Consider the following 25,607-nt stretch of genomic DNA (forward strand, 5'->3'; position numbering starts at 1 on the left):
CCAGTTTCTAACTAGGTGTTTATGTGGGTTTGAACGAGAACAGCAAACACAGATCTGACCCACCCTTTAGAACCACGTCCAAGTGCAGGTAAACGCATGCAGCACACCAGTGCTCCCAGTCCCTGGCCTCTGCTTATCTTTCATTTCCCTACTTAGCAGTTAGTGTTGGGTATTCTTTTTATAATTCTCTCTTTTCTTTTTCCTATTCTGTAAAATGGAAACAAAGGTTTCCATCTGATTAATTGCCAGGTTTCCATTCTTTTTAATGTTTCCTCTCAAAACAGTTCAGAATGAAAGTATTTCAGAAATGTGTGTAGAAGGAAGCTACTAGAGATAATAATTTGTTTCATGGAACTATGTTTTACAAAAGGTGTGGTGCACCAGAGGGGCTGTTGTGTGGAGCAAACAACAATCAATTTGCGCAGCCTTTCATCAAAACCTTTGTTGCGCTTTTATCTCATCAGTGGAATGTCCTTGATATCCCCAAAGCTCCAGCCTGAAAAGCGTTTGGTTCACAGGGTCTTCAGCAAGAGCTGATTCTTGCTGGGTTGCTCTAGTCGGAAGGATGCTTCTGAAAAGAGAGCCAGATGTTGCACACATACAATGCCCACAGCTAGGTCCTGTGGTGTGCATGTCCTGGCTGAGCTCCCCAGGTAGCGGGGCCCTGCCTGCCCCTTCAAGCAATGCGTAGTTATGTGGATTTTCCAAAGCTGCTGTGTTAGCCTCCATGCTTTTACCTCCTGCTCTGAATTAGCTGGTTTGACCTGACTGAATCTCATGAAAGCAGCCAGTTTTCTTCATTGTAGCATTAATAAATTTTTTAAAGCTCCTCTTGAATTACTGTTAAAGTTCTTCCACTCATTTTGTTGTCTGGAGCACCTCTCAAAAGCACAGGCCAACTCCTGCTGGCGTTTGGATGTGCTGCAAGATCACAGCCTGGGCCATGGAAGCACCCTGTCATTTTTGAGCTATTGAGAAGCAAGGGTTTTGAAGTCCAGGTACTCAAAAAGAGACAGAAAAGAAGCCCGTTGCACATTGCGAGTGATTGGAAAGTGTAATGCAAACATTTTGCATACAATTTCGGGTCCTTAAGTGTGTTTGAGAGATGAGTGTTGTACACCTGCTCTCAAGTGCCTTTTTCCTAGTTCTCTAGTGCTGGCTGCAGGTTTACAGTGCTTCATTCTTGGGGCAGAATCAATTTCCTCTCTAGAGAAGAGCACTGAGCATCATCAGGGTTCTTGTGTCAAGCACTGAGATGCAAGGGGGACGGTTTTGTCTTCCCTGGGAGCCCAGCTGTGATTCTTACTGAATTCTTGCAACCGTATGTGGTGTTTTTACTGTTGACATTGCTCTGTCAATCCAGCCAGAGCTTGAGCCATTCTGCAGCTAGGCACAGCATGTGGGAGAGGAGAAAAGAGGAAAAGACATTTTGTCATGTTTGCAGCTCTGTAACACTGGGACCATGTACAAATAACAGTATTCTTTCAGCTGCTATAATCTGAGATGCTTGCTGTAGGTGGTTTTAGCATCCAAGGAGTACTGGAATCCAGGAACAGTCTGGGTGCAGTGACTTTCACAGCCACATCTCCACACTGGGGACAGCATCTACTAACACCCACCTGGGGGTTTCCACATCGTGCCCAAGCTGCATTGGTATGTCTCCAGTGTGAGTCCACTTAAATCAGCCTTTGGATCAAACCTTCCCAGCCAAACCGAATGGGAGTTTTGTTATGAAAAGGTCTTTCTCTAGTTAAGGTGGTACAAAGCCAATGCAAGAGTGTCATTAAGCACTGCTAGTGCTCTTGTCCAAGGAGCCGTGATGAAGAGGACATGCACTTCTCTTTGAACTGCAGTGTTGTCCAGCAACAGATGCTGTGGTTGAAACAAAATCCTGTGGCATTACAGCTCACATTATGGTGGTGACCAGGTCATCATGCCAAAAGCAAATTTTTTGTATGATGGCTTTTTATTGCATCCATTTTCTTGCAGGCTGTTTGCAGCCACCAGTTCAGATTCCCAGAACCAGCCCTGCTTCTGTGCCCACTGCTGAAGATTAGCAGCTGTGTTCCATCACCTAAGGATTTCCCCCAGCTAGTGTGACCTTTCCCAGCCTAGTCCCCAGCAGGCTCATAGGTGGATTTCTTTTCCCTTATCAAACACATAAGAATTTTAATTAGCCCCACCCAGCCTTTCTCTCCATTCAGCAGCATGTGGGCGCTCACTGAGTCACTTCATGGCCATGGTTTTATCTGACCGAGCAAAACCCCTGTGCATCAGAGGTTACCAAACAAGGCTCAGCCTTCACACAGGCAAGGTGCAGATGTGTCCCAGCAGTGTGCCATAGGCACGTTGTGTATGGTCTGCGCAGTGGCATCCTCCTGTTGTCCCTGCCTAGGTGCCCTCTTCACTGGGTGGTGTGAATAAGGGCACTGATCTTTTCTGTTTGGCATGCACTTTGCTGATGAAAAGGGCTATAAAGGAAAGAGGTGTTGATCATGGTGATGATAATAGGGCAAGTTGGGTCCATTAAAAAAAAAAAAAAAAAAAAGAAAAAAGACAACCAAACCCTTCTTGCTCAGAAGAAGATCATATAGACCATGTTTAATCTCTCTCCAGGACACTTACATTGTTGAGACCATGTTACTCCTGCTCAAGTCCGTCAGACTTTGAGGCTGGTTGAGTGGAAGAAGAGTCAAGTCTCTTGGCCATTCTCTAGCTATGGCAAGGAAAGGGCACTCAGCAAATACTGCTGTTTGACCTAAGATGCTTCTTTCTTTCCTCCATTTATTGTTTCTTTGTTTTATTTGATATGCCCAGCTGCACACAAGCTGTTTTTTTATGAACAGCAGTGCAAGGTGGCTCATTTTGGAGGATTCCAGAGGATCACTAGGGGCGACACTATTATTACATAAAGTCAATTAAAGAGCATACATGCACATCCCATTGATTTGATTTAGAACTAACGAAAGCTTCAGTAATGTGCAATTACAAGAAACTTAATGACCCCTTTATATTGAATGCAACTTCTGTGGCACCTAATATGCTTTGATGAATTGCTCATTATGTGCAATGTTGGAAAAGCTTCTAAAAAGATTAATAATTGTATAATCGATAGAGAAAATTCAGTTTTATTTGGCTTTTTTAAGACTCTGAAATCAGTAAGACATAGAGATTATAGACCTTTTCCTGCTCCCTTTTTTTCTCCTGTACCCCCAGAATTACTTTTTTTCTAAAGCTAATCTGTCACTTTTCCAGCACTTGGAGAAAAGCCCTTTCTTGTGTTACGTAGAAAGGTCTGGCCTGATACAGATGGCCATGTGAGGTCCTAAAGGCTGGTGTCAGCTGCCCAGAGAAATCACTGGTGCTCAGCTGAATGCCTGCACATGGGATGCTCCTTTGGCAGGGTGTGAAGTCTCCAAGTAGCAGCCTTCAGCATCAGGCTCAGAGCTTTGTGACATGGTCCAGCCCCACTCCCTCTTCCCCATTCACTGCTGGTAAAACCTTGGAAGCTGCCAGCCCTTGGGACCATCAGGTGGGCTTTAACCTTGTTCTTCTAACCCTAGGACACTTCGAGAGCACACTCTCAAGTGTTATCCGTGCTTCAGTTGACAGCTAGTTGTGAGGTACAGCAAACCTTGAGGGATGGGATCAGGAATATGGGAGTAAAAAGACAAGAAAAAGGAAGTTTCATTTTGGTTACATTCAGGATTTAACACTGTCAGAGACATCTGGAGGCTAGAAAAATAGGCAAATGCAGATTTGCTTAAAATTTGTTTTGATTTTGAATCCAATCTTGTCACGCTTCAGGGCATGAATCATGAGTTTGGAATGCCAGGGTCTGACAGCTCTGTTCACTGTTGGGCACTAGACTGAAAAGGAGAACTCTTCACCAGGATCAATTGTTTTACTGTATTGCTCATGACAGGGGCAAATTCCTGTTGTCGATGGCAAAGGGGTGCCTGGTCTTCCTTACTCCTTCCAGACTGGTACCTACAAAGCTTCCAGCAGCGCTGATCTCAGATTTTGGCTGCCTTAGGTAGCATTTGTGTAGTTTGTCTGTCGTGTGGAAATTTTGTGTAAAACGTAAAATATGTCTGTTTTGATTCCCTTACAGATGCTCTTAGGAACGTAAACAGATCATTTTGGTTACAATGTGGTTTATTTGTTCATTGCCCAGCCTTACCCTCACGCGTGTGTGTATGTGTGTGTCAGATGAGGCTTGCATCATACTGGGGCAGATCCTGAAGCCTCTGTGCAGCCCAAATCCCCATCTCCCCAGGCAAGGCTTGCCTCAGTGAGGGCTACCTGAAATTCCTGTTGAGTCTCTGATTCTTCAGGAAAAAGGGCAAATCAGATTGAATACAGCCATCCTCAGACTGAGAGTAAAAACAAGCTGAAGTTTAGACTCCAATGTGTTGGAAATCACTGCAGTTCTGCAGATTCCTGCGCTAATTTCCAGCAGCCGGGGAATTCATCCCTAAGTGTTTGCAGAGCAAGAGACGCAGGGCATTTCCAGGGCTGCATATGGGAGGGATAAAAAAAATCTAAACCCAGAAATTTTGGTGCGATAGGATGGGACTCATTTAGCCTGGGCACGTATTCAAGAGCCCCAGTTAAATTGCTGCCGCACAGTGCTGTCATCACACTGCAAGGAACCTTTCCCATTAGCCCTCCGCAGTGCAGCTGCCCTGGGAGACTTGGGGTTGTTAAACTAAGTAAGGCAGAGGGTAGAGCAGGTAGGAAAACTTAATGGCTGTCATGCACAACAATGCCATCCATCGTGCCAAGCTGACGTTCTTATGGGAGGATCATGTTTTATTAAAACCTGCTACTTGTTGTCACTCACTTGCTCCACTGTCCTATTTGCTGTCTCCAAAAATAGCATGCCCTGTGGTAGTGGCTTATTATGATTAAATAGATAAAAATAAGTGTAAAGTTTAAACACATCCAGGACACCTGAGGTAATACAAGATCTGACTTCTTCATGGAACGTGTGAAGTTATATTTTCCACTGCTTCACAAGACTTGTTTGGTTTGGTTTTTAATTCAGTAAGCTTTAATATGATCTACAGTTTTGCATCACAGTCTGGCACCTCAGGAATTTATATCACTGTTTTCTGATTTTTTGTCTTACTCACAGGACAATACTTACTAGTTTTGAAAAAAGAGTTTCTGTAAGAAAAACCCTTTTTTCAGTGATGTGAGTACCAATTCTATGTTGTTTGTTGCAGCTTTCATATGTCAGGAAGTAGTGATGCTTATTAATAGTGAGGAAGTAGGTACCCTGATAAAAACTGTAGAGTTTTAGTCATGGGATGGAGTTTATATGAGGAGCTTAATTTTTTTAGTCGCTGTATATGCATTATATTTAGCCATTTTTCTCTTAAAACAAAATCCATACATGGAGATAAGAAAAAGAAACTTTCCTCCTGTATTTCTGCTTCCTCTGCATTCATCTGCAACTTTGAATTCATCTTCAGTGATGCTAATATGTTGCATTTCATCTAAAACAAGGGCATACGAGAGCACAGTAGCCTTATGGAGCAAGATATGGCCTCTCCACTGGTGGAAAAAATCTGAGGGCAATAATTATAGGCAGCAAAGTGAACGTCATACTACAAAGCATTACTACAGGTAGCGTGGTGTCAGCGTTAAAACTCATGTAGTCACTCCAGAGCTATGTGTCCCAGGCTCTCTTTGTGTGCTGAATAGTGACTGCAGAAATTCAGAGCACTTGTGGGTACATCCACGCTGTGTAATGAGCTGTGTGGAGAGATCCCTGACCTGGATGTCGGTGTAATTGTACCCATGTAAGGCTTGACCTGAGCTAGTGAGTTCTGCCAGAAGGCAAAAACAATGAGCCAAACCAAGGCAGTTTTGCTTTCAGGATTGCTACTGGTTTCTGGAGGTTGCTCAAACCTTCCACAGGCCTCCTGGAGGCTGTGACACAGCTGTGCAGTCTGACCAGTGTCAAACGTGGTCCAAATGAGGTCTCCACTCATGGCACTGCCCTGCTTAGGCAGTTACTCCCATCTGAAAGATGAAGCATTATTGTCCAGACATGGCAGAATCGGAGCATGACTTTACCGCAGGCTTTCCATACATATAGCTTGAAAGGTGCAGCTGGTATTACTTGTATTTTCCACACCGTGAGAACCAGTCAGAGCAGGCTGCTTTCGTTCATTTTCATCAAGAGAGCGTTACGGCATCTCAGCCCCTTGTCTTCGGTTCTGCTCCATGTTAGAGGCAGTGGTCCCCAGCAGACACAGGTGGACATGAAGTAATGAGCAAAGGTTGGTTAGTCAGCCGTGGATAGAAGCTTCATGTGAACCTGAATGCCTGGATGTCTTGGGACATGCCGTGTGGCACTTTCTATTGATAAGGAAACCAAAAACCATCCTGAAGGAGCTGAGTTGATGCCATTGCTATTTACAGGGGAACAGGGACATGTGAATCACAAGGTGTCAGCTCAGTGCAGAACCTCTGAGTGCCCTTTTGCCTAAACTCTTATCATACCTCAGTCTATTAAAAAGGAGTGGAGTGGAGAGCCATGAAGCTCACTTGTGGGAGAGAAGAGTGCATCATAAAGGGACGCAACAGTAAATACAATCTAGAGTTCCACTACTCAGTCTCCTTTGTGCAAGCCTTTCTGGGCTCCTGCTGACATGGATTGAAGTCATGGGAACAATGGTCTTTGACATCCACATGTGTGACAAGACAGCAACTTAATCCAGCCAGAAGATGGAGATTTAATGTTACTGCTTGCAAAGTGAAAAGGAATGGGTCATGTTTTCAAACTGATACCATTCACCAACAAAACTGTAGACTCAGCTCTTCATAATTGTGAGTTTGAACATGGCTCTCAGCTCACTACCCATTTTTTCAGACTCTTGGGGGACATTCACCTTTAGGAGTATGAAGTCTTCCAGACTGACACCCCATGCATGTGCCCTCTCCCTACTCCCTGCACCACTGACCTTGTAATTTCTTTGCTCTGATTTGAGCTGGAAGGCAGAACTTTGTCTCGGAAGAACAGGTATTTTGTTAAAACAAAAGGCCACATTGTTACCCGTATCAGTAGTCAGATGCAAGGAAAGAAGAAATCTGCAGAAAGTTAAAGTTTTGCCAGTTGATGGAATCCATGTACAGCCACTAAATGTTAAAAATATTACATTTCCTATGAAGTTCACATCTATATATGGAACCCACATTTGTACAGATATATCTGGTTGTCCTGTTCCATGCAGGAACCCAAACTGGTGCATTGGTAAGACACTGATTTTGCTAATTAGTAAAGCAGAAATTTCCATTGCAAGGGCATTTCAAAGCAAAATTAAATACAAGAGGAAAAAACTCCATGTTAAACTAAAATGTGGGGTAACAGCTCACCACATCCTGCTACTGTGGCATCTGCTGTTTAGCAAAGGAAAGGTTCCTCTTTCAGAAGCCTTGACAGGTAGAGAGGTCACGTGTTACCTGCATTTCTCAGCATTATTATTTTTTGCCTTTTCTGTCAGTGGAAAAGCTGAACATGACAATGGAAAATACCAGTTGAGAGAAGGCATTGTGGGGAACTGTAGGTGTTAGCTGTGAAAGCGACAGTGGCCTCCTACCCCAAAGCCAGCAGAAAAACAGTGAAAAAAAAAATCTGATGACAAAGGTGCTGTAAATCATAGTACTCAGCTGTTTGGTCTGATAGGGATCAACCTGGTGCTTTAAGGGAAGTGTTGTGCTACTCTAGGCCTTGAAGATTAAACATCTTGCATGCTATTCCAGATCTGCTGCTAAGCTGTATGTAGGGCCTGCAACGAGCTGGATAATTATTTGGATCTCATCTGTCGTGGTTATAAAACAGGTCTTTGTTAGTACTCAGGTTATGTTGTTTTAAAAATGAGTGTAAAGCCATTGCAACCTTTCTTTGAAGAATGTTGTGCTTATTCAAAACCCAGCTACTGCTGGAATGGTACTGCAGACATGAATGGATGTGTATCCAAGCAGCTGGGGAATCAAAGACCAGCGTTTGCTTTAGGAATGAAACTCAAACCTGGGCCAAAATACTGCTTGCACTGAATACTGCTGTTCTGTGAAGCACATACAATCCTCTTGTAATAGTAATGGGTTTGTAAGTCAAAACTTGAGCATTCAAGTCTGCAACCAGCTGATTCTCCTTAACTACATAATAAATATTTTGTTACAAAGGTGAGAGCTAAGAGAAAAATGCCAATTACTTTATCTGCCTGATCAGATTTTGCCTCTCTGGGAAGTTCTGCAGTGGTCCTGCAGGATCAAGTGGAGCTCTGAGAATACCAAAGGGATAGATGGCAAAGGAGATAGTGAACAGGGAACAGTCAGCTCATTTACTTGAAACATGAATTAAATTTACAATAAACAAATTTAAAACAGAAAAAATGAATGCTTTTTCCACCCTCACATCTGTACATTGTGGAACCCATTGCTACAGGAAACATGAAGGCCAAAACAGGTTCAGAAGGTTATTATAAAACTTAATGGAAGAAAGTTCATCAAAGTTCACTAGAAGCAAGGATGCAGACCTCTGGCTCATTAAGTCCTGCAGCCGAGCAAAAGTGTACTAGAAAAAGCATCGCTGCAGGTGTGCTGGTTCTTACGCTCTTTCCCAAAGAACTGACAGTAGTGGTAGCTGTGACACTGGTGTGAATGGGCACACAGGATGCTTCAGCAGAACCATTCTTCAGTAACAGAGGGTTTGATTTGCTGTTGGGAAGGACAATCTTGGGTCAGCCTACAAGAAGAATATTGATGTTTTCTTGCCAAACAAAAGAAAAATCAGTTCGGGGTCAAACAAAACATTCCAAGACATTCCATTTGATGCAAAATAAAACATTTCCTAACATGCAACAAAAATGTTAACATGTTTTGGAGTATTGAAAGGAAGCAAATTTCCCAGAAATCAGAAATAAAAAATGTGGAGAGTCTTCATGGGAGTGCTGGACCATGCAGTTGGGGGTGGCGGGAAGCATCCTTCTAGCCAAACCCAGCAAGCATCACCCAGCACACTTCACATGCGCTTGCCTCCTGGTTCCCCCCATTCCCACCCACCAGAGGGTTTTCCTTGCAGCCTCAGGTGCCTCAGCGGGCAGTGAGGGAAAGCCCACTCACATCACACTTCCCCTTTCATCTCTGCTAGCGGTCTGCTGCAAGATCCGCTGTGCTGCCATGTATTCCCCCACCTGGGCCTTTTGCGTGCACCCTTGTACCTCTCTGCAGGTTTTTTCCACTGCATTATTGGGAATTTTTTGCATTTTTGACACTGCAGTGGGTAAAGGGAAAACAAGCAAGTGAAATAGAGAGCTGTGTCTGACCCACACTGTTCCACAGATCACTGTGGAGGAGAGAGATGTTGAGTGTCCTCTTGGTAGTTTTGGCCCCGTTTGATTGTTTCATCCGGTGGCAATGGGTGCACTTGGGTTGAGGTTCAGCTGTCTCCCAAGTCCGTGGTGACGTTGTCTAGTGACTGTTGTTGAACAGCTGCCACATGTTGTAACATGAGGACACCAGGCTTACTCATCAAGGTAGCAGAAGTCCACCTCTCTTAAGAAAGTAGTATAAAATAAAAACAAACAATAAACTGCTGTGAGTCAATAACAAAGTACGAGTGATTTCGGCTGGGGACAGACTGATTTGGCTGCTGAGAGATGGGGAGAGTGTGACCGAAGGAGCACCATGGTCTCATAGGCTGAGGCAAGGCAGGTGGGTTCCCAGCTGAAAGAACTCATGTCATATGTGGAGTAAGACGTATCCTACAGTACTCAAGTGACAGAGGATCAGCTAAGGGTACCTGGAGTGACTGGAAGGGGCAGCCTCTTGAGGGCCTTAGCTGGTTTTGGAGATGGACCTTTGGCTCATGTCATCAAGTTGCTTCCAAAATACCTTTGCTACATGCTTTAATAGGGGAAAGTGTGGGCTGGCAGGCTGAGGCTGTTGTTTTTGAAAGTTTTACTGAAAGAATCAAGCAAGAATAACTCAGCACATGCTACAGCATTAGTCACAGATTTGAGATGCCTTGGTGCTAATCCTGACTGAGATGGGGAGGTCCTTCGCATTTCCACTTCTCTGTCCCCTTGAAGTACCAGTGATGTTTATATTCACATTTTACAGAAGCACTGTGAAGATTCATTATTTAATGTTTGTAAGCACTAAGTAACTGTACAAAGAGTGAGGATAGCCCTGACTAGTATCTTAATTTTATTTGATGTAACAAAAGCTTTGAGAGAAAGTTAGCAAAACTATGACACTGCCTGGCCAGTAGGAGGATTTGTTTTCATTGTCACATAAAACACAAAGGTATCACTGTGTGGTTTTGATGCAGACCCAGGAGTGCCTTGAAAAGTTTATCACAGAAGCTATCTTTACAAAAGCATCATGGAAGAATCATTCCACAGAAGTGTGCTGTTTGCATTCAAGGCAGAGACTCAGTCCTAAAGCTGTCTGGAGTCTGGCCACATGGAAATGGGGCGGCACTTGTGGCTAGGTTTGGATGCATGCAGAGCAGTCTTTGCCTCAGTGCAGGGCTTGCTGCTTGAATTTGTTTTTGCTGTTTGGTAATACTAAAGATGAACTCCACAGCACTTTCAAGAGGAAGAACTGCTTTGTCTTTTCACAGCTCGTTTCCATACTTCTTAGTTTGCTGCTGTAAATAGATTGTTACAAATGCAACTGATATTTCCTTTCTGAAGTATGGTGTGTGTATCCATTGGTAGAATTGGTTTTGGTGGCCAGGACCTGTGACACAAATCCTGACTGATTCATGTGCTGCAATTACTAAGTGGGCAATAGGTCTGCAGGAAAAAAAAAAAAAACAGGCCATAAAAACCAACACCAAACATACCCAACTAATTGCTTCAGGAAGCTGGTTTTAGACAGGCTTGGTCTTTTCCAGTAAACACATGAAGTTATCTGGATTACTGTGAAAAGCAGCCCACAAGGAAAGGAAAATGCAGGCTTTTCTGTGGTGCTTCCATGACGTGGGCACGTGTTTCCCACTCCTGGCAATGTTAGGGAAACTCAGAAGCAGTGATAGCCCTGCTGATGGCATTTTGCTAATCTTCATGTAAATCAGGTGGTGGCAGTTGCTGTAGGGAGGTAGAGTGGAAATAAAAGGGATGCTGTGTAGTCCACTGTTGATGACCTTTGCCAGGTTCAGTCATTTCCTGTCCATCTGCCAAAAATCACATGGACATAATTGGAGTGTGGGAAACTGTGTTGCTTGATGATCTTCAGGGGAGGGGGAAAAGAAAGAAAGAAGACTTGTGAATAAAGAAAACAACACTGTCAGTGGAGATGCAGTCTGACTGGCTGATGCTGAGATAGCAGACCTTGTTTATTCTCTCCTCTGACTCTTGCCAAGAGAGTTTTTTTAACTTGTTTGTCCCTCTCATCTGTTTGTGTGGATAGAAGTAAAGAGTGCATGTCCACGTGTGATCACCACGAAAGGAGGGTATTTATTTAAACATGTTACCAGCTCCAGGGAATGGGCAAGCATGCAGCAGTTTCCTCTCTTCTTTTTTTTTTTTTTTCCTGATATCAACCCACAGTGGAAAAAATCAGCATGTGAAGTTGTATTCTATCTAGGCATTGCAGCTGCACATACCCAGGTTCAGTGACTCGCGGCTTTCTGCCACCAGTACCTACCATGGCTAACATACATTCCAAGCAGCTCTTTTTATGGAGTAGATTATTCTAGGATCTCCTGCGGTCCTCCTGGCTTTACATTTCTGAGGCAGTTTTCTAGAGCAAATGGAATGTTTTACTTGCAGCCAGTTTGAAATGTTAAGTATGTTTGATGCAGTCAAGGATCCAGGATGCTGCTGTTCTTGTGAGGCCCGGTTTTACATGGTATTTAGCATGTTAATAACCTTGGTTAATGCTGCTGGTTTTGCACTGTGATCAGCCTGCACAAGCTACCTGGTGATGTCACACTTACTGTTCAGAACTGTACTGAAGCTGTCAAGGAACGAGTGCGAGCTCGGGGGGGTTATGGACTGAGGAGAACTGCCTGCAGCAGTGGGATACTAATCGATTCCTTTTCTTGTCTTCTTTCTTTGCAGTAAATGAAATTATAAGGAATGACCTTTCCAGTACCAATGTCCACTCGTAGCTTTCAGTGTGGGCCTGGTATGAAATACACACTTTTGACTTGGCTGGCGCGTCACTTCAAGTCGGGAGATGCCGAATGAACTGAAGACGTTGCCTGGTACCACTCTGATCTTCCACCTTAATGAATGTCAGGAACTGAAGATTTACCTCTTGCTTACAAAGAAGTAGCTCCTCAACATCAACTGATGAAACAGCTTTTTTTAAAGAAAATCATCTCAGAAGAGAGAAGAGGGATACACTCCAAGATGGCGCATTTCGTGGGACAAAACTAGGAAACTCAGCAAAATCTGAGCGCTTCTTCCCAATGCTGATCCTTTTGGCACGGCACCGCTGAAATACAGCCCTGGAAGTGCCTTATTTTACCAGGTTGTGGCATCAGGGCATTTTTAATAAGCTTTGAATTCGCTACCATTAAAAGTGTTGGTAGGTGCAGAAACTCTAGAGCTTGGTTTCTGGAGAGTGATATTGGAAAAAAGCATAGGACTCTGCAGCAGAGTAGGGAGAGCAATCCCGACTCCAGTAAGACACGTTTATGAATTCCAGAATTTCCTCAGCTTTTCTTCTGCTGTAATGTACAGCCTATTGCCTTATTCTCAGTGCATTTCAAAAGCCTCCTGATTCATCATCATCTCAGCTTTCTTTTGCATATTGTCTTTATTATGTGCTAATGAATCATAGGGTCGGTAGTAGTAGCATGGTTAAGATTTTGATTTTGATCCGGCTTCTGTCATAGCACAAGTGAGTTGAATAGCACAAAATAAAAAAGGTTGATGGACAAAAAATTGAAATCTATCTTTTACATGATAGATGAATGTGTATGCATGTACATACATACTAGTATATATGCATATATTTATATATGACAAATAATATAGATGATTGCCTAGTAAGGGCACTGAATTTAGCAATAATTTCAATTTCTGAGAATGCATTTCAAATCCACAGCAAATATTTCAGCTACTTCTTTTGAGGGTTTGTTGCACCTAAAGCAGGTATGCATTTTCTTTCCTCACGCAGTTAAGCAAGCACTTTAGATAGGCAAGAAGGATGCATACAAGATACATGTTATTTACCAAATGCCAGAATATGAGTTATAGTAACTGTAAATACCATTATGGAAGAGTGTAAAATATTTGTTCAGTTATAATGTTATTATTCCGCAGAAGCCTTATAACTCTCTGCTACGTGTATGGAAAAGGATGTTACCAAAAACCCACCTTGGTTTCACATGTGGCGCTGTATAGTATGTTTTCAGATTAGCTAACGTTCCTGGAGCTACAGGTAGGCATGTAGTGTAGGCTTCAACATTGTATTTTTTACAATCAACTGCTTATTATATAACTAGCAACGACCTATTACTTCACATAACCAAAAAAAAAAAAAAAACAACATAAAAATAAAATAAAAACTAAACTAAACTAAAATAGCATGACTTTAAATTAAAAATGTTTAACATTAATATTGTGCCTTAGGAATCTGTGCCCCCTCCTGGAAACACACCCAAACTACACCCCCGAACTGGGGTGGCTCCTTAACCCCGATGCAATGAAGACTGAACAGGTTTCACAAAAAGGTGAAATCCAACTAAGTGTTTTAAAACATTATTCTGTATAATTATGTCTTACTTTCTTTAGGAAAAAAAAATGAAAGCCATATTTGTCACATTTGCACATTACTGTGAAGACATGAGAATATAATATGGCTCTATGTACATAATATGCTTTTACTGGTCCTTATAATAGTCTGTTATTCCTCACCTGTTTAATCCCAATTATTTACCCTGTATTTAGCGTTGTAGACGTTGCATGAAACGTTTCTTATAGACTGCCATATGAAAAGTTAAAAAGCTCGACAGATGTCAGCTTGACTTGTAGCTAGAAAACAGAACTAATAAAGCAAAATGTTTTGCTGGAAGCTAGTCTTAGAGTGGTTCATTCTATGTTATCTTGAAAAATCTTCTTTTCTCATATAAAATAGCATTTTTACATTATATACATATATCTCTCCATCTCTTCTATATGAAGCTGCTTGCATCCTGCTGCATCCTGCTAATATAACCATCTTAGTATGGAAGCAAAGTCTCTTGTCAACAGACTCCTCTTCATTTCCCCACTGCATTTAAAGACATTGCTCCCAAGAGGAGGAAATTGTATATGATATAATCCTCAGATTTTATTCTCTCATTATTTCAGAAATGTCAATAAACTGTGCATGGAGGAATCTCTGATTATGCCAAAGCATTTTTTATTCATATACTAAATACCTTGGGTGAGGCTTTAACCATGCGGGACAATAGAGACACACACACAGAGACACATTTCAGCAGTAATTTTAGCAGAGTTTTCAAATGTATGGTTTGGCTATGTTGCAGCTCCTTCATTCTGATTTTTATTTTCCTTTTTAAGCTATTTTGGAAAAAAAAAAGATCCCAACCTGTTACCTTTAAGCCTGGATAATGGAAGATTATGCATCTGTTGTATATGTATTCATAAAATAAAAATGAAAGCAGAAATATTTGCTGTATGAGACTGCTATCTTGTTTCTGTACATGTGTTATGGTTGTTGCTGTCAGTTTAGGAAAATGGTTTTCATCAACCTTTTTGAAAACAAAGCAAAACCAAAAAGCCACAATACTCTGAACTTGGAGCTTAGGTACGTGCAAAAATAGGTGCATTCAAAAATACCTTTGCAGGGATGATTCTGACTATTAAAAAACCCTCTGGATGAATTTTAAGTGGTGAAACAAGCTACCTTATTAATCATGCAACAAAGTACTTGGCATCTGAGCACATTGCTTGGACAACAGTTTCTTTTGCTCTGCCTGGTACTATTTCTGAAACGTGTGGGTTGTTAAGGGTAGGCTTGGGATCTGTGGCCTTCAGTGCAGTAGATACAAGAGGCATTTTTGTTGGACTGGAGGCTTTGGTAGCCCTGTGAGGGGAGGGCTGGCCACCAGCTGCCTATGATGTGATAGATGGATCTGATCGGTATGATGTGTCCCGCTCCCTGAACCCCCTCACTGCTCTGCCCCGGAAGAGAAGGGGCGACAGGAGAGTGTCAGCTCTGTCAAAGCTGGGCTGAACACCAGCTCTGGGCTTCTATCAACTCATGAGGTGGTGCTTCTGTATGTACCAACATCTGACACCTGATGGGCTAAAGAGAAAAGTTGAAAAGTATACAAGCATGCCTACCACAGCAGTCTGAGTTTACATAAGCACTTAAAAACCATTCCAAAATTCCTCAAGGAGAAGGAGACACAAGTATGCGTTGAAGTCTTTGTTGAAAGAAGACCTTGCTCTGCCTTGGGCTTCTCTTCCTATGAGTATGAGGTGTCACTGCCTGCTCAGTCCATCACACCTGTCTTCCCTGGGGCTGGTACCCAACCCCTGGCCATTTAAAGAGAGGCAGATTCGCCAAGCTCATCAAAACCCAGATATGGCCCAGCTCTTCAGAGATTAGTCAAAGGACTCTTTCTCTGCTTCCCACTCTGGAGGGTGGAAATAGTGATATTTGTGCCTCATGGACAGCATGAGCTGTATTGTTGGTGAGGTTCCTGGAAAAAGGAAAATACTGAAAACTCAGTCGCAAATTCTCCTGGAGACTATGGCACTTTGTATCAAAGCAAAATGTCACAAGCTGAATTCACCCGAGCAGCATACTTCAGTCATTGTGTTACCTGGCCTCCTGTGAGCTTCCGTTCCCTCTCATTTCCACACATCCTTCACTCAAAGCACAGCAGACCCAAGCACAGCTATGTTAACCGCATCTTGACCAGACTTCTCCAGGCAAAAACAGCCTTCAGCGATCTCCTAACTGACTACTTTCATTCATAACCAAAGCAGAAGGTGAATCCCACACATCCATCTGGTACTGTTTGACTAAATAGCCTTTGCTGGAGTCATGCCTTTGAGACTTTTCCTTTCCAGCTGAAAATGGCAAATTTCAAGGAGTTGAGTTTCTTGGACAGAGTTATACTGCCTTGAAGCTAAGCTTTCCTTCACCATGTGTATAATTTTATTGCATTCATCACTGTAAATCTATTGAATTTGTCTCAGTAAAAATAAAACAAAATCCCCCTCATCAAGTACATTACAGAGGAGTGTTAAGGTCAATGGCATAAAATCGTCTTGGTTTCTGTAGCTCTTTTTCAAACATAGAGTCTAATTTTATGTCATAAGCAGTGGTTGGATTGTTCATCAAACTAAATTGAGTCCTCTCTTCTCCACCTTTACACACACTTGTCCAATATAGAGGTCAAGCTTTTGCCTTCTTTAGTTTGCCCATACAATTTCCTTTCTCAACAAGTTAAGTATTTTTCTTCTTTGTGCTTCTTTCCAAAAAAATAAAAATGTTTTGATTCTCTTCAGGTAGCCAAATAATTTGTTCTGAGCAGATCAGTTACAGATCCTCATACTGTTGGCTTTAATTACAGGTTGTCCTTGATTCCAAAACTAGCTTTTTTTTGGCCAAAGAGACTGTCTTTTTGTACTGTGCAAACTTGTAGAGCTTTCACAGTTCGAATGTTTGTGTTTTCAGGATTTAAGACAACTGGTATTGTACCTGGAACTTGCCATCACCCATGGGCACATTAGCAGTTGTCATTTAAACTGAAAAGTTGCTGACTGTAGCGCTTCCTTAGCTACTTTCAGGGACAGATAACCCACAAGCCACTCTTTGCAGATGTGGCAAGTTCGTTTTCAATCATTTTAGGAAATCCTTTTTTTTCAGCTTGGGGAAAGAGTTTCCAAAGATGCTGTCAGCATCAGTTTCCAGCACCTCTTCTGAATTAGTTTCGCACTCGTAGCTCCTGTACCCATCCTGTTTCCAGTGATGCTGATGGAGAGCTTTTGGGTCCAGAGTAACAAAGCAAACACTGGCAGTGGGTATTGGTGGCAGAGCTGCAAAACTTCCAAGAACACACATGGTGTGGCGTCCCAAAACTCAGTGTGATGATGTTCCCATCCAGCTGGGGGGCATTGCAATAACACCAGCTTCATGGTACTACGGGGGAGGATAGACCTCTGGGCCTCACCAGAAAATATTTCAGTGCATGTCAGGAATCTTTTAACTGCAAAATCTGGGAGTTTTCTGGTCTGGTATGTTTTGGTTTTTAATAGGAAAAATTACATTTCCTCCAACATGAAATGATTTGCTCTACTTACTTTTTTTGGGGTCCTTTTTTCTTTAATTTTCTACTTAGAAAATACAAACCACATATTATTTTGGATCAGGTTGATCCAGACTGCACCTTCTTTTCCCCTCGCTCCCCTCCAAATCTCCAGAACGGGCTGCTTTCCCAGAGAACGGCTCCCTCTCCACCCAAGCAGAGCTGCACAGGCGTCACATGTACACTGCCTCTGCCCAATTTCTTGAACAGTTTCTTTGCAGGAAACTCCTCATGGATCTTTCCTGCCTCCCTGGACCCTTTCCAGGGCTCCTGCCTGGGCTGAGCTGATCCAGCTTCTCATCCTCATGGCAATCTCTTCATCATTATTTTTACCACAAGTTTTTTGTACATTTTATTTTACAAAACAAATCAGCCCTGGTCAGATGACGACACTAAATTAAGCCGACACCTTTTGGTGTATATAATGAGTTACTCCTGTGCTTTTCTCCCACCCCATGCATGGAGAGCCACTCCTCTGGTGCTGAACCCCGTGTGCCCTGCCGGCACACCGTGATGGCTCCGGCAGCTTCCTGAGAAGGCAGCAGGAGCCACAGCCTTTCCCTCCCAGCGCCGTCAGCCAGGCAGGGAAGGGAGACCCACCACAGCACAGCCACGGGGCCCTGGCTGCACTGCCCCACCGGGGCTGAGCGTGGGCTGGCCGGGCGGGGGCTGAGAACGGCCACAATTCAGCACACCTGTGGAAACAAACCCGGTGCCAGCGTGGCCCTGGGACGTGCCCCAGGGAGACCATGCTGGTCAGAGCAATTAAAGTGGGTTTATGGTGCCTTCTCCACCCAGGAGCGGGGCGGGGGGGGGGGAGATGGGAGAGGGGGCTCCAGGGCCAAGGCTGAGCAGCAGAGGCGATGCGTGGGAGGGAGGGAGAACAAACTCTGCCTGACTTGCAGGATGAGTCTGCAGAGGTGGGTGTATGAAAACTCATCTATTTTCTTTAACTTTCCAATTGAGCAGTGTGGTCTGGGCAGAGAAGGTGTGGAAGGGGGAATCCCATCACTCTTTCCCTGTCCCTCCTTGTCTTCAAGAGCAAAGTACTTTCATCAGGGAAGTGCCCCTGGGAGAAGGAGGCACTGGGTTTTTTCAGGGGTTCTCTGGTGCAGCCCCTCCCCTGACTGGTGACCCCAGCCATGCAAATAACTGAGCATCTACACGAACACTCAGACCAGTGTAGGAGTTTCTGGTTTGGTTTTCCCTGCAGTGCACGTTGCCACTGATGCTTTAGAAAGCCAGTTTCAAGAGAGGCAAATGAGATGAGAAAACTCTCACTCACAAATTAGAAAATCAATAGTTTCAGGGTTTAATCCATATAATGCGAGGGAATGGGCCAGAGGGCTGAGACAGCACTTGGGGGCTGCTCCCATTGAGCGCTACAAGCCCGCTGAAGCACAGTGATGAAGCACCTGGCTCATCCCAGGGCCACCCTCAGGGCAGGTGATTGCTTGAACCTCCCTGTTACTAGGAGGAAATTCTTTGCTGTGAGGGTGGTGAGTTACTGGAACAGGTTGCCCAGAGAAGCTGTGGATGCCCCATCCCTGGAAGTGTTTAAGGCCAGGCTGGATGGGGCTCTGAGCAACCTGGTCTAATGCAAGGTGTCCCTGCCCATGGCAGGAGGGCTGTGACTAGATGAGCTTTAAGCTCCCTTCCAAGCCATTCTATGATTCCATGGTGACACTCTTCTTGTTTCAGTATAAGCTGGCAGGCACCGGGGACCTCTGGCAATGTTTGTAGGCACAAGGTGCCAGAGCATCTCTAGCAGTGATCCCAGCTTGCAGAGGGGCATGCTGCCTTTAGCAGACCAGTCCCTTGGTATTTCTGCCAGTGACCAAGAGGGCCAGGACCACTGCATTAGCAGGATGTGTTTGTGAAGCAGGTTGTCACGTAGTAAAGAGCATCATAAAGGCTTGGATGCAGAAAAAAATGTTTCTCTTTCTAAAATATGTGCGTGTACCAAACAATAAATAAAGAAATAAAACTCGGTGCTAAAAATAATAATGGAAAATTATTGTTATATTTGTGGTTCCAATGCACATGATCTGTATGAGCTTTATAGGTCTACAGAGTTACTTGATTGACTAATAGTGTTAAATAACTTCTTACATAATACGTTGTGTTATGTATTACGTTTTAACATTTTTGTGGCTGAAGGATGTGCATTTTTGGTGACTCAAGTGCACAATCTGAGCTCTAAAGCAGTGGTCAAGCCCAGGATTGGCACATCACTCATCACTGCTACCTACTGGCCCAGTGGTTGACTCGAAACCCCCATTTCCTTTCTTCACAGCCAGCGTTGTGAAGTGTGGGATAACAGACACGGTGTGCGTGTCTGCTGACGCACTTTGGTCCCGGTGCAGATCACAGCACAGTTTTGCAGGGTGTCACTCCCACCGGCCGCCCGTGCTGGGTGATGGAAAACACAGAAAGGCCTTTTCTTTCGAGGCAGATCTGTATCAGTTTAATGTGTCTGAACTGCTCAGCTTGAAAGGAAAGACACTGAGGCGGCCTGGCCCTGGGGTTTGTGGTTTACATAAAGCTGGTGCTTTATCCAGACTCTTGTGGCTGCCTCAGTCGGGCCTCCCCGGTTTGAGGGCAGTTTTCAGAAGAGCAGAGGGTACCTGTGTTTGCCTCCCAGTGCCGGGGACCTCTCCTGCCACCGGCTCCCTCAAACACACTCCTGATTGCTGCTGAGCTCTTGCAGAACTGGTGTGGACCCAGCACCTGGCATGGCATTTGGTCAAAACCCTTTGGGATCTTTTGATTCAAGAAATTAAGATTTTAGCCTCCCTGGGCCTTCTCTGTGCTTAAGAGGGCTGACTGCACATAAAGCCTCTCATTTGCTCAACCCAGTGAGTCACATGACACAGCACTGGACTGTACTGTGTGAAGGCTCTAAATATCTTTGTTTCTAGCATTTCTTGTGCTTCACAGCCATGCTTCGTAACCATGATGAGGAATGAGTTTAAGCCTCTGTGGTCACACATTCAGTTAATCTGGACCAATTCTCAGCTGGAAGATAAACCCAGTCAGTGCCTGGGGTTCCTCTCTCCTCCCATCTTCTCCCAGCGTGGCTGCCTGTAGTTTGGCAGGCAGACACCCTTTGGCAAGGCACCACATCCACAGCTTCCCCCATTCACTGGCTGTGCTGTCAGCACGTCGCATGCTGTGCGTGCATCCCAGCGAGCTCCTGACGATCCAGCTGCCCCGGCTGCCTCAGAGAGCAGAGGGGGTTTGAACCCTGGGGGTTCCCAGGTGGTGTTGGCATTGAAACCAGACCTGCAGGGGTAGCTGTCACAGCAGGACTCTCACTATCCTTGGAGGGCTTTTTTAGCTCCCAGTTGCTTTGTAGCTGACTGATCATGGTAACTCAGTAAGGCCTGCTACACAAGTTTTACCTGCTGGATGCTGTTCCTCACCACTGACCTTACACATGAGGATGGAAAAAGAGCAGTGTTTTTTCAGCTCTGTTTTCTGAATACCCACTTGACTTCGTTTGATGGGTTCAGTCAGTGCTCTGAAATAAGTGAAACCACACATCCCAGCAGTGCCACATCCTGTCTTATAATACAAGTTGCCACTGGAGACAATATCAGAAGTAGTTTCAGCTGATGGGAATTTTCCAATTTTTGCTTTCTTCTATAAAATTTTGCATCACATAAAGAACTAGCAAAAAAAATACTGAACTTCGAAGAGGAAAACGCAATCTCCTTCTTCAGCTGGCTCCATTGTTCACATCTTTGATTATTTTCTTCTTTCTGTGGACCAGTAATTTTGCCCAGTTAAAAGGAACTGGACTGATTTTGATCTTCTACAAATACAACTGTAGTTATTCCTGAATTATGCCAGAATAAGTGAAATGAGAGTTGGGCTCAAAATGCTGCTTCTCCAGAGCTTTACGATCAAAGTTATGTTGTGCAAGAAACAGAGAAAGGGTGAAGGGAGTAGAAGACAATTAGCTTTATTTAAGTCCAAAGAAGGGTCAGTGCATCAGCTGTGCTACACACTTTGCCCTTTGGCTGCCTTGCAGAAGGGAAAAGCTCATGTCCCTCAGCCCCATCCTGGCTCTTTAAAGGAGGTGAAGTTGCATCGCTTTCATCCCAGCTGATTTCAGAGAAGGTGAAGTTGCATCACTTTCATCCCAACTGATTTCCAGGCTCTGGCTGGCTGCATTCTTGGGCCCAGAGATGCTGATTATCGGCAATGCAAGCGTCCTGACTGGGGACGTTTGGCTGAACTTGTGGGTCTGAGGTCATGCCTGCTCCTGCCAGCCTCCAGTCTGTTCCTTTTCCTTCAGCAGGTCAGTGACTTAGCTGCATAGCACAGAGAGCACAGCAGTGACAATCCCATAATTTCCTGTTTCTGTCTTCTGCTGATTGGAATCCTAGAGAGGCAAGTTTGGAGAGAGGAAAATGCTGTCCACACACCAGGTCTTGGAGTGGGGTCTCATTTTAGATGGTGCAAAGCACTGAGGGATGTGTGCAAGTGGGGAAACCAGAAGCATCTGGTGAAAGGCTTTAACCACAGGCTGCCAGGAGGCAATAGATGAGTGACCAGTGAGTCACCCAGCAGGCACTGAGTCAGGGAGACCTTACTGTACAGGCTCTTACTCAGCTGAAGAAGGCTCTCTGCAGCCCAGATGCACCAAAATGGTGAGGCCAAATCCTGTCCTTCTCTCATTGCAATGTCCCAGTCTGCAACCCAGAGGGAACTGAACAGAGTGAAGAGAAAATCTCAGTGCAGGAGCAATGATCGTGTTTGGAAAAATTTGAGCACGAGTGTTGGTATAAATGCTGCTGTCTCTAGTCTTACAGTATTTCAAGTTCCTAGACCAGTATTGCAGCTCCTAGACCCAAAGCAGGTGTCCCTGCCACAGACGGATGCACCTCCTTGGGTATGCATCCTCTACCAGAAGGAATTGGGCCATTACCTGCTGCTGCCACCTCCAGGCTGTTGTGACAGAAACCCACTCTCTGGTCAGTCTGATCCTGTGGCCTTTGATGGTTTTATTCCTACTCTGCTAACGTGTGCAGCTTGTGTCTCATGGAGCTGGGATGCTTCACAACCTAGCAACGATATATATTTACACAGCCTCAAAGATGCCCAAAGAAATCCTTTTTGGGGCTTTACTCACAGATAGAGTAATGATAAAAGAATGAAAAAAATAGAAGGAAACATGCCTCAAAATAACTCATTTTGTTTATACTTGAGGTTGGTTTTGCTCCTCATTTTAGGAAGACATTTTTTGTTGAGTTTCATATGTATAACTTTTCAGTTATGCTGAGTAAAAATAGAAGTCAGTGCTGACTATCAATATTTATGCATGAAGCAATTATTTTAGAAGGCCTGTAGCTACAACACAATCTTTCCTCTGTACAGTTTCCGTCATGATTTCAAATTGCAAAAGGGAAGCTTCAGAAAGAGAGGTCTGTACAGAGCTTTGGATAGGGAATGCATCCTGGTTCCCAGATTTAAAAGCAAAGGTTGAGAGCTTTTCAAGTGTCTGTGTGGTGAGGACAATGGAAAAAATAGTATTTTAGCCTTGGTTGTGTACAATGTTTAGGCCAAGTTGGATGGGGCTTTGAGTAACCTGATCCAGTGGAAGGTGTCCCTGCCCATGGCAGAGGGGTTGGAACAAGATGATCTCTAAGGTCCCTTCCAACCCAAACCAGTCTATGGCTCTATGCATATTTACTGCCAAATTGCTGAATGTGAGGTTTTGGGTTAACCCTCCTTTGTTCCCGCGTGGTTTTACAGACATTACTGAAGCTCGGAGCAGTCCCTTGTTCCTGGTGGTCGCAGGTCCTCCTTGCTCTGCCGGTGCAATTAAGGGATTCGAGCTTGACCTGATGGAAATCCCTGCAGCTGTGGGGCCATAACCCAAGCTGGAGTTTGCCCAGCTCAGTTTATGCTGCACAAGACATTAACAGAGGCCTTGCTGTCTGAGCTCGTGCAGAGTGGCAACCTCCAACAAAGATGCAACACCACCAACAAAAGGAAGAGATTAGAGTCACACCAGGAGTTTTGCTTCACTTTTAATCACCACCAGTTCTTTCTTGGCAAAGTTTTCAGTGTTGTGTTTTTCAGCTTGGGTACCTACATTATCTGTCTGGTCCTGTAGTTTATGGGCTCTATAGTAATATGCACTCACTCTTCACCATTCACTTAAAGCCCTAAACAGAAGACCTGAATACTCTGTTTGCAAATTTGGCTCTCTGAGAAGAGGTTTAATAATTAAAAAAAAAAAAAAAGAAAAGAAAAGAAAGAAGCGGGGGAGGTTTTTGGAAGGGCTGTGTTACACTAACAGCTATAAAGCAGCCTCTAAAAGCGAGGCAGTGTCTGCCACTGCCAAACAACCGCGTTTCATTACTTTAGAGCCACATTTTAGGGCTCAGGCAGCTTGTTTAAGTACATTTATAGTGCCCCACCACCACGGGCAGACCTGCTGCAGCCTCACCTTGGGTGTCTGTCATTTCTGTCTGGTTCTGCAGGGCAGCTCTCTTCCAGCCCTGGGCATGGGGCTGCTGCTTATCCCAAAGGATATGGAAGATATCAGGATGTGGGCTTTGCCATCCTCTGGAGCAGCAGGGTAGGGATACAGCAGTGCCAGCTGTTAATGCACAAATTGGCTGCTAAGGAAGGGAGGTGAGAAACAGCTCCTGCAATTAGGAGCACAGAGGTGATTGTGAGTAGGTAAACTGCCAGAGCTGGTGGAGTGCCAGAACAGGATTTGGCCAGGACACCACAGCTAACACCTGCATGTTTACAAGGAGCGACACGGGATCATTGGCTCCTCAGAGCCTCCCACCTCCTGTGCCGCCTCTCCCCTCCGGCAGCACGGCACCAAAGGGCAACATCTGGTCTGCAGTTGACATCAGAAACATCATTATTATGAACTGGTCCAGCGAAGACTCAGCCTGAAAACCACAACCTAATGAACCTCCAGTCCCACACTGTGCAAAGGCTCCCAGCCCAGTGTTGGTTGGTCCAGGGATGGTGGAGACTACTGGAAAACCTCCCCTGCGGGCTGCCAGGCAGCTATCAGGCCAGATTGGTTCCTGTAACGTGTGAGCTCCAACGAGAATGCAGCAAAAAATGAGAGAGCTGACCACAGGCAGATTTCTTCCTAACTGTGTCACTGGTGAATGCTGTAATTCCAAGCCGGAGGTGGGAGAATGGGTTTGTTTTTACAAGAAACCTGTCAATGGAGAAAAGAAAAATTTGAGGAGAATTTAGCAACTGGCTGAATTTGGCAAATAATTTCAGCTGGAGAAAATAGCTAAAATAGTTCAAACTTGGAGCAAGGAGTGGGAGACGAGAAATTCTGAAAATCCATTATTTGCACAGCTCTCCTCCAAAGAGCTTATATTATACTGCCCGCTACCAGCTGGCCCGAGATTTAGGTTGCCTAATATTTTCCGTTATAAAAGATTCTTTCAACATTTTTATTTTTTTAGAAGCTCTAACACCTCCATTGTTTGCAGTAGGCCCTTATAATTTGGCAGGGACAAAGCCCCTGGGCTAGAGAAGTGCCTTTTCTTTCATCCATGAAATTCCAGTCAGGTTTGGCTGGATAAAATAAAAAAATTTTTTTTTTAAATTTTAAAAAAACCCACACACACAAAAAAACCTGTTAAAGATCACCATTTCCCTTCTCTCTCTTATGTGCCTCAAGAAAATATGCTGGCAGACTGCCAGCATAGCAAGTGAACGTGAACGTTCTCATTAAATTGAGCCCAGGTTGTCACCAAAGCAGCCATCCAGACTCTGCTGGGAATGTCTGGGGGCTTCCAGGGCAGCTGCAGCAGCAGGAGAAGAGTTGCAGGAGACCAAGCACCACCCCAAGGAGTTTTCCCGACAGGCAAAGGAGGCAGAGAGGGAAGGAGCTCCTCCTGTCACTGATTTAAAAGACCTGGCAAGCCAGTCTCCATGCCTTGGGGCTCCTGTCCCTACTTTTGAGGCTGGGAAGAGTAGAGCCAATTTCTCGCTCAGCCAGCTGTGAAATAGCAACACTAAGCCACGTTCATCTTTCTCCAGGACCCTTCTCTTCTCCCTGGGAACAGCAGCAATCCTGCCCTCCCCTAAAATAGTTAACCCTGCAGTCTTAATTGTATCAGTCTATTCTGTGATGCTGAACAGACAATGGGTTTGGTGGTTGTTGGGCAGGGGTTTTATAAGCACTGAAGAGAGGATAGTTGTCTTGGAAAAGCTTCTGGCCTACAGACTGGAATGGGGCCAGCCCAGAAGACTACACAGGAAGAGATGAGAGTCCAGGAGCCAGACTTACTAGGGAGGCAGC

General features: G+C 44.4%; 1 protein-coding gene across 1 annotated transcript in view; it reads left to right on the plus strand.

Moving 5' to 3' along the window:
- The window catches only part of NFATC1 (nuclear factor of activated T cells 1), a 102,340-nt gene extending 87,691 nt beyond the window's left edge, over positions 1–14,649 (plus strand). The window contains 1 exon segment of the mRNA XM_032101847.1: positions 12,087–14,649. Within this exon segment, the coding sequence (XP_031957738.1) occupies positions 12,087–12,136 (50 nt within the window). The 3' untranslated portion in view covers positions 12,137–14,649.
- The last annotated feature ends 10,958 nt before the right edge of the window (positions 14,650–25,607 follow it).

This window comes from Corvus moneduloides, chromosome 1, assembly GCF_009650955.1.
Source record: "Corvus moneduloides isolate bCorMon1 chromosome 1, bCorMon1.pri, whole genome shotgun sequence".
NCBI lineage: Eukaryota > Metazoa > Chordata > Aves > Passeriformes > Corvidae > Corvus > Corvus moneduloides.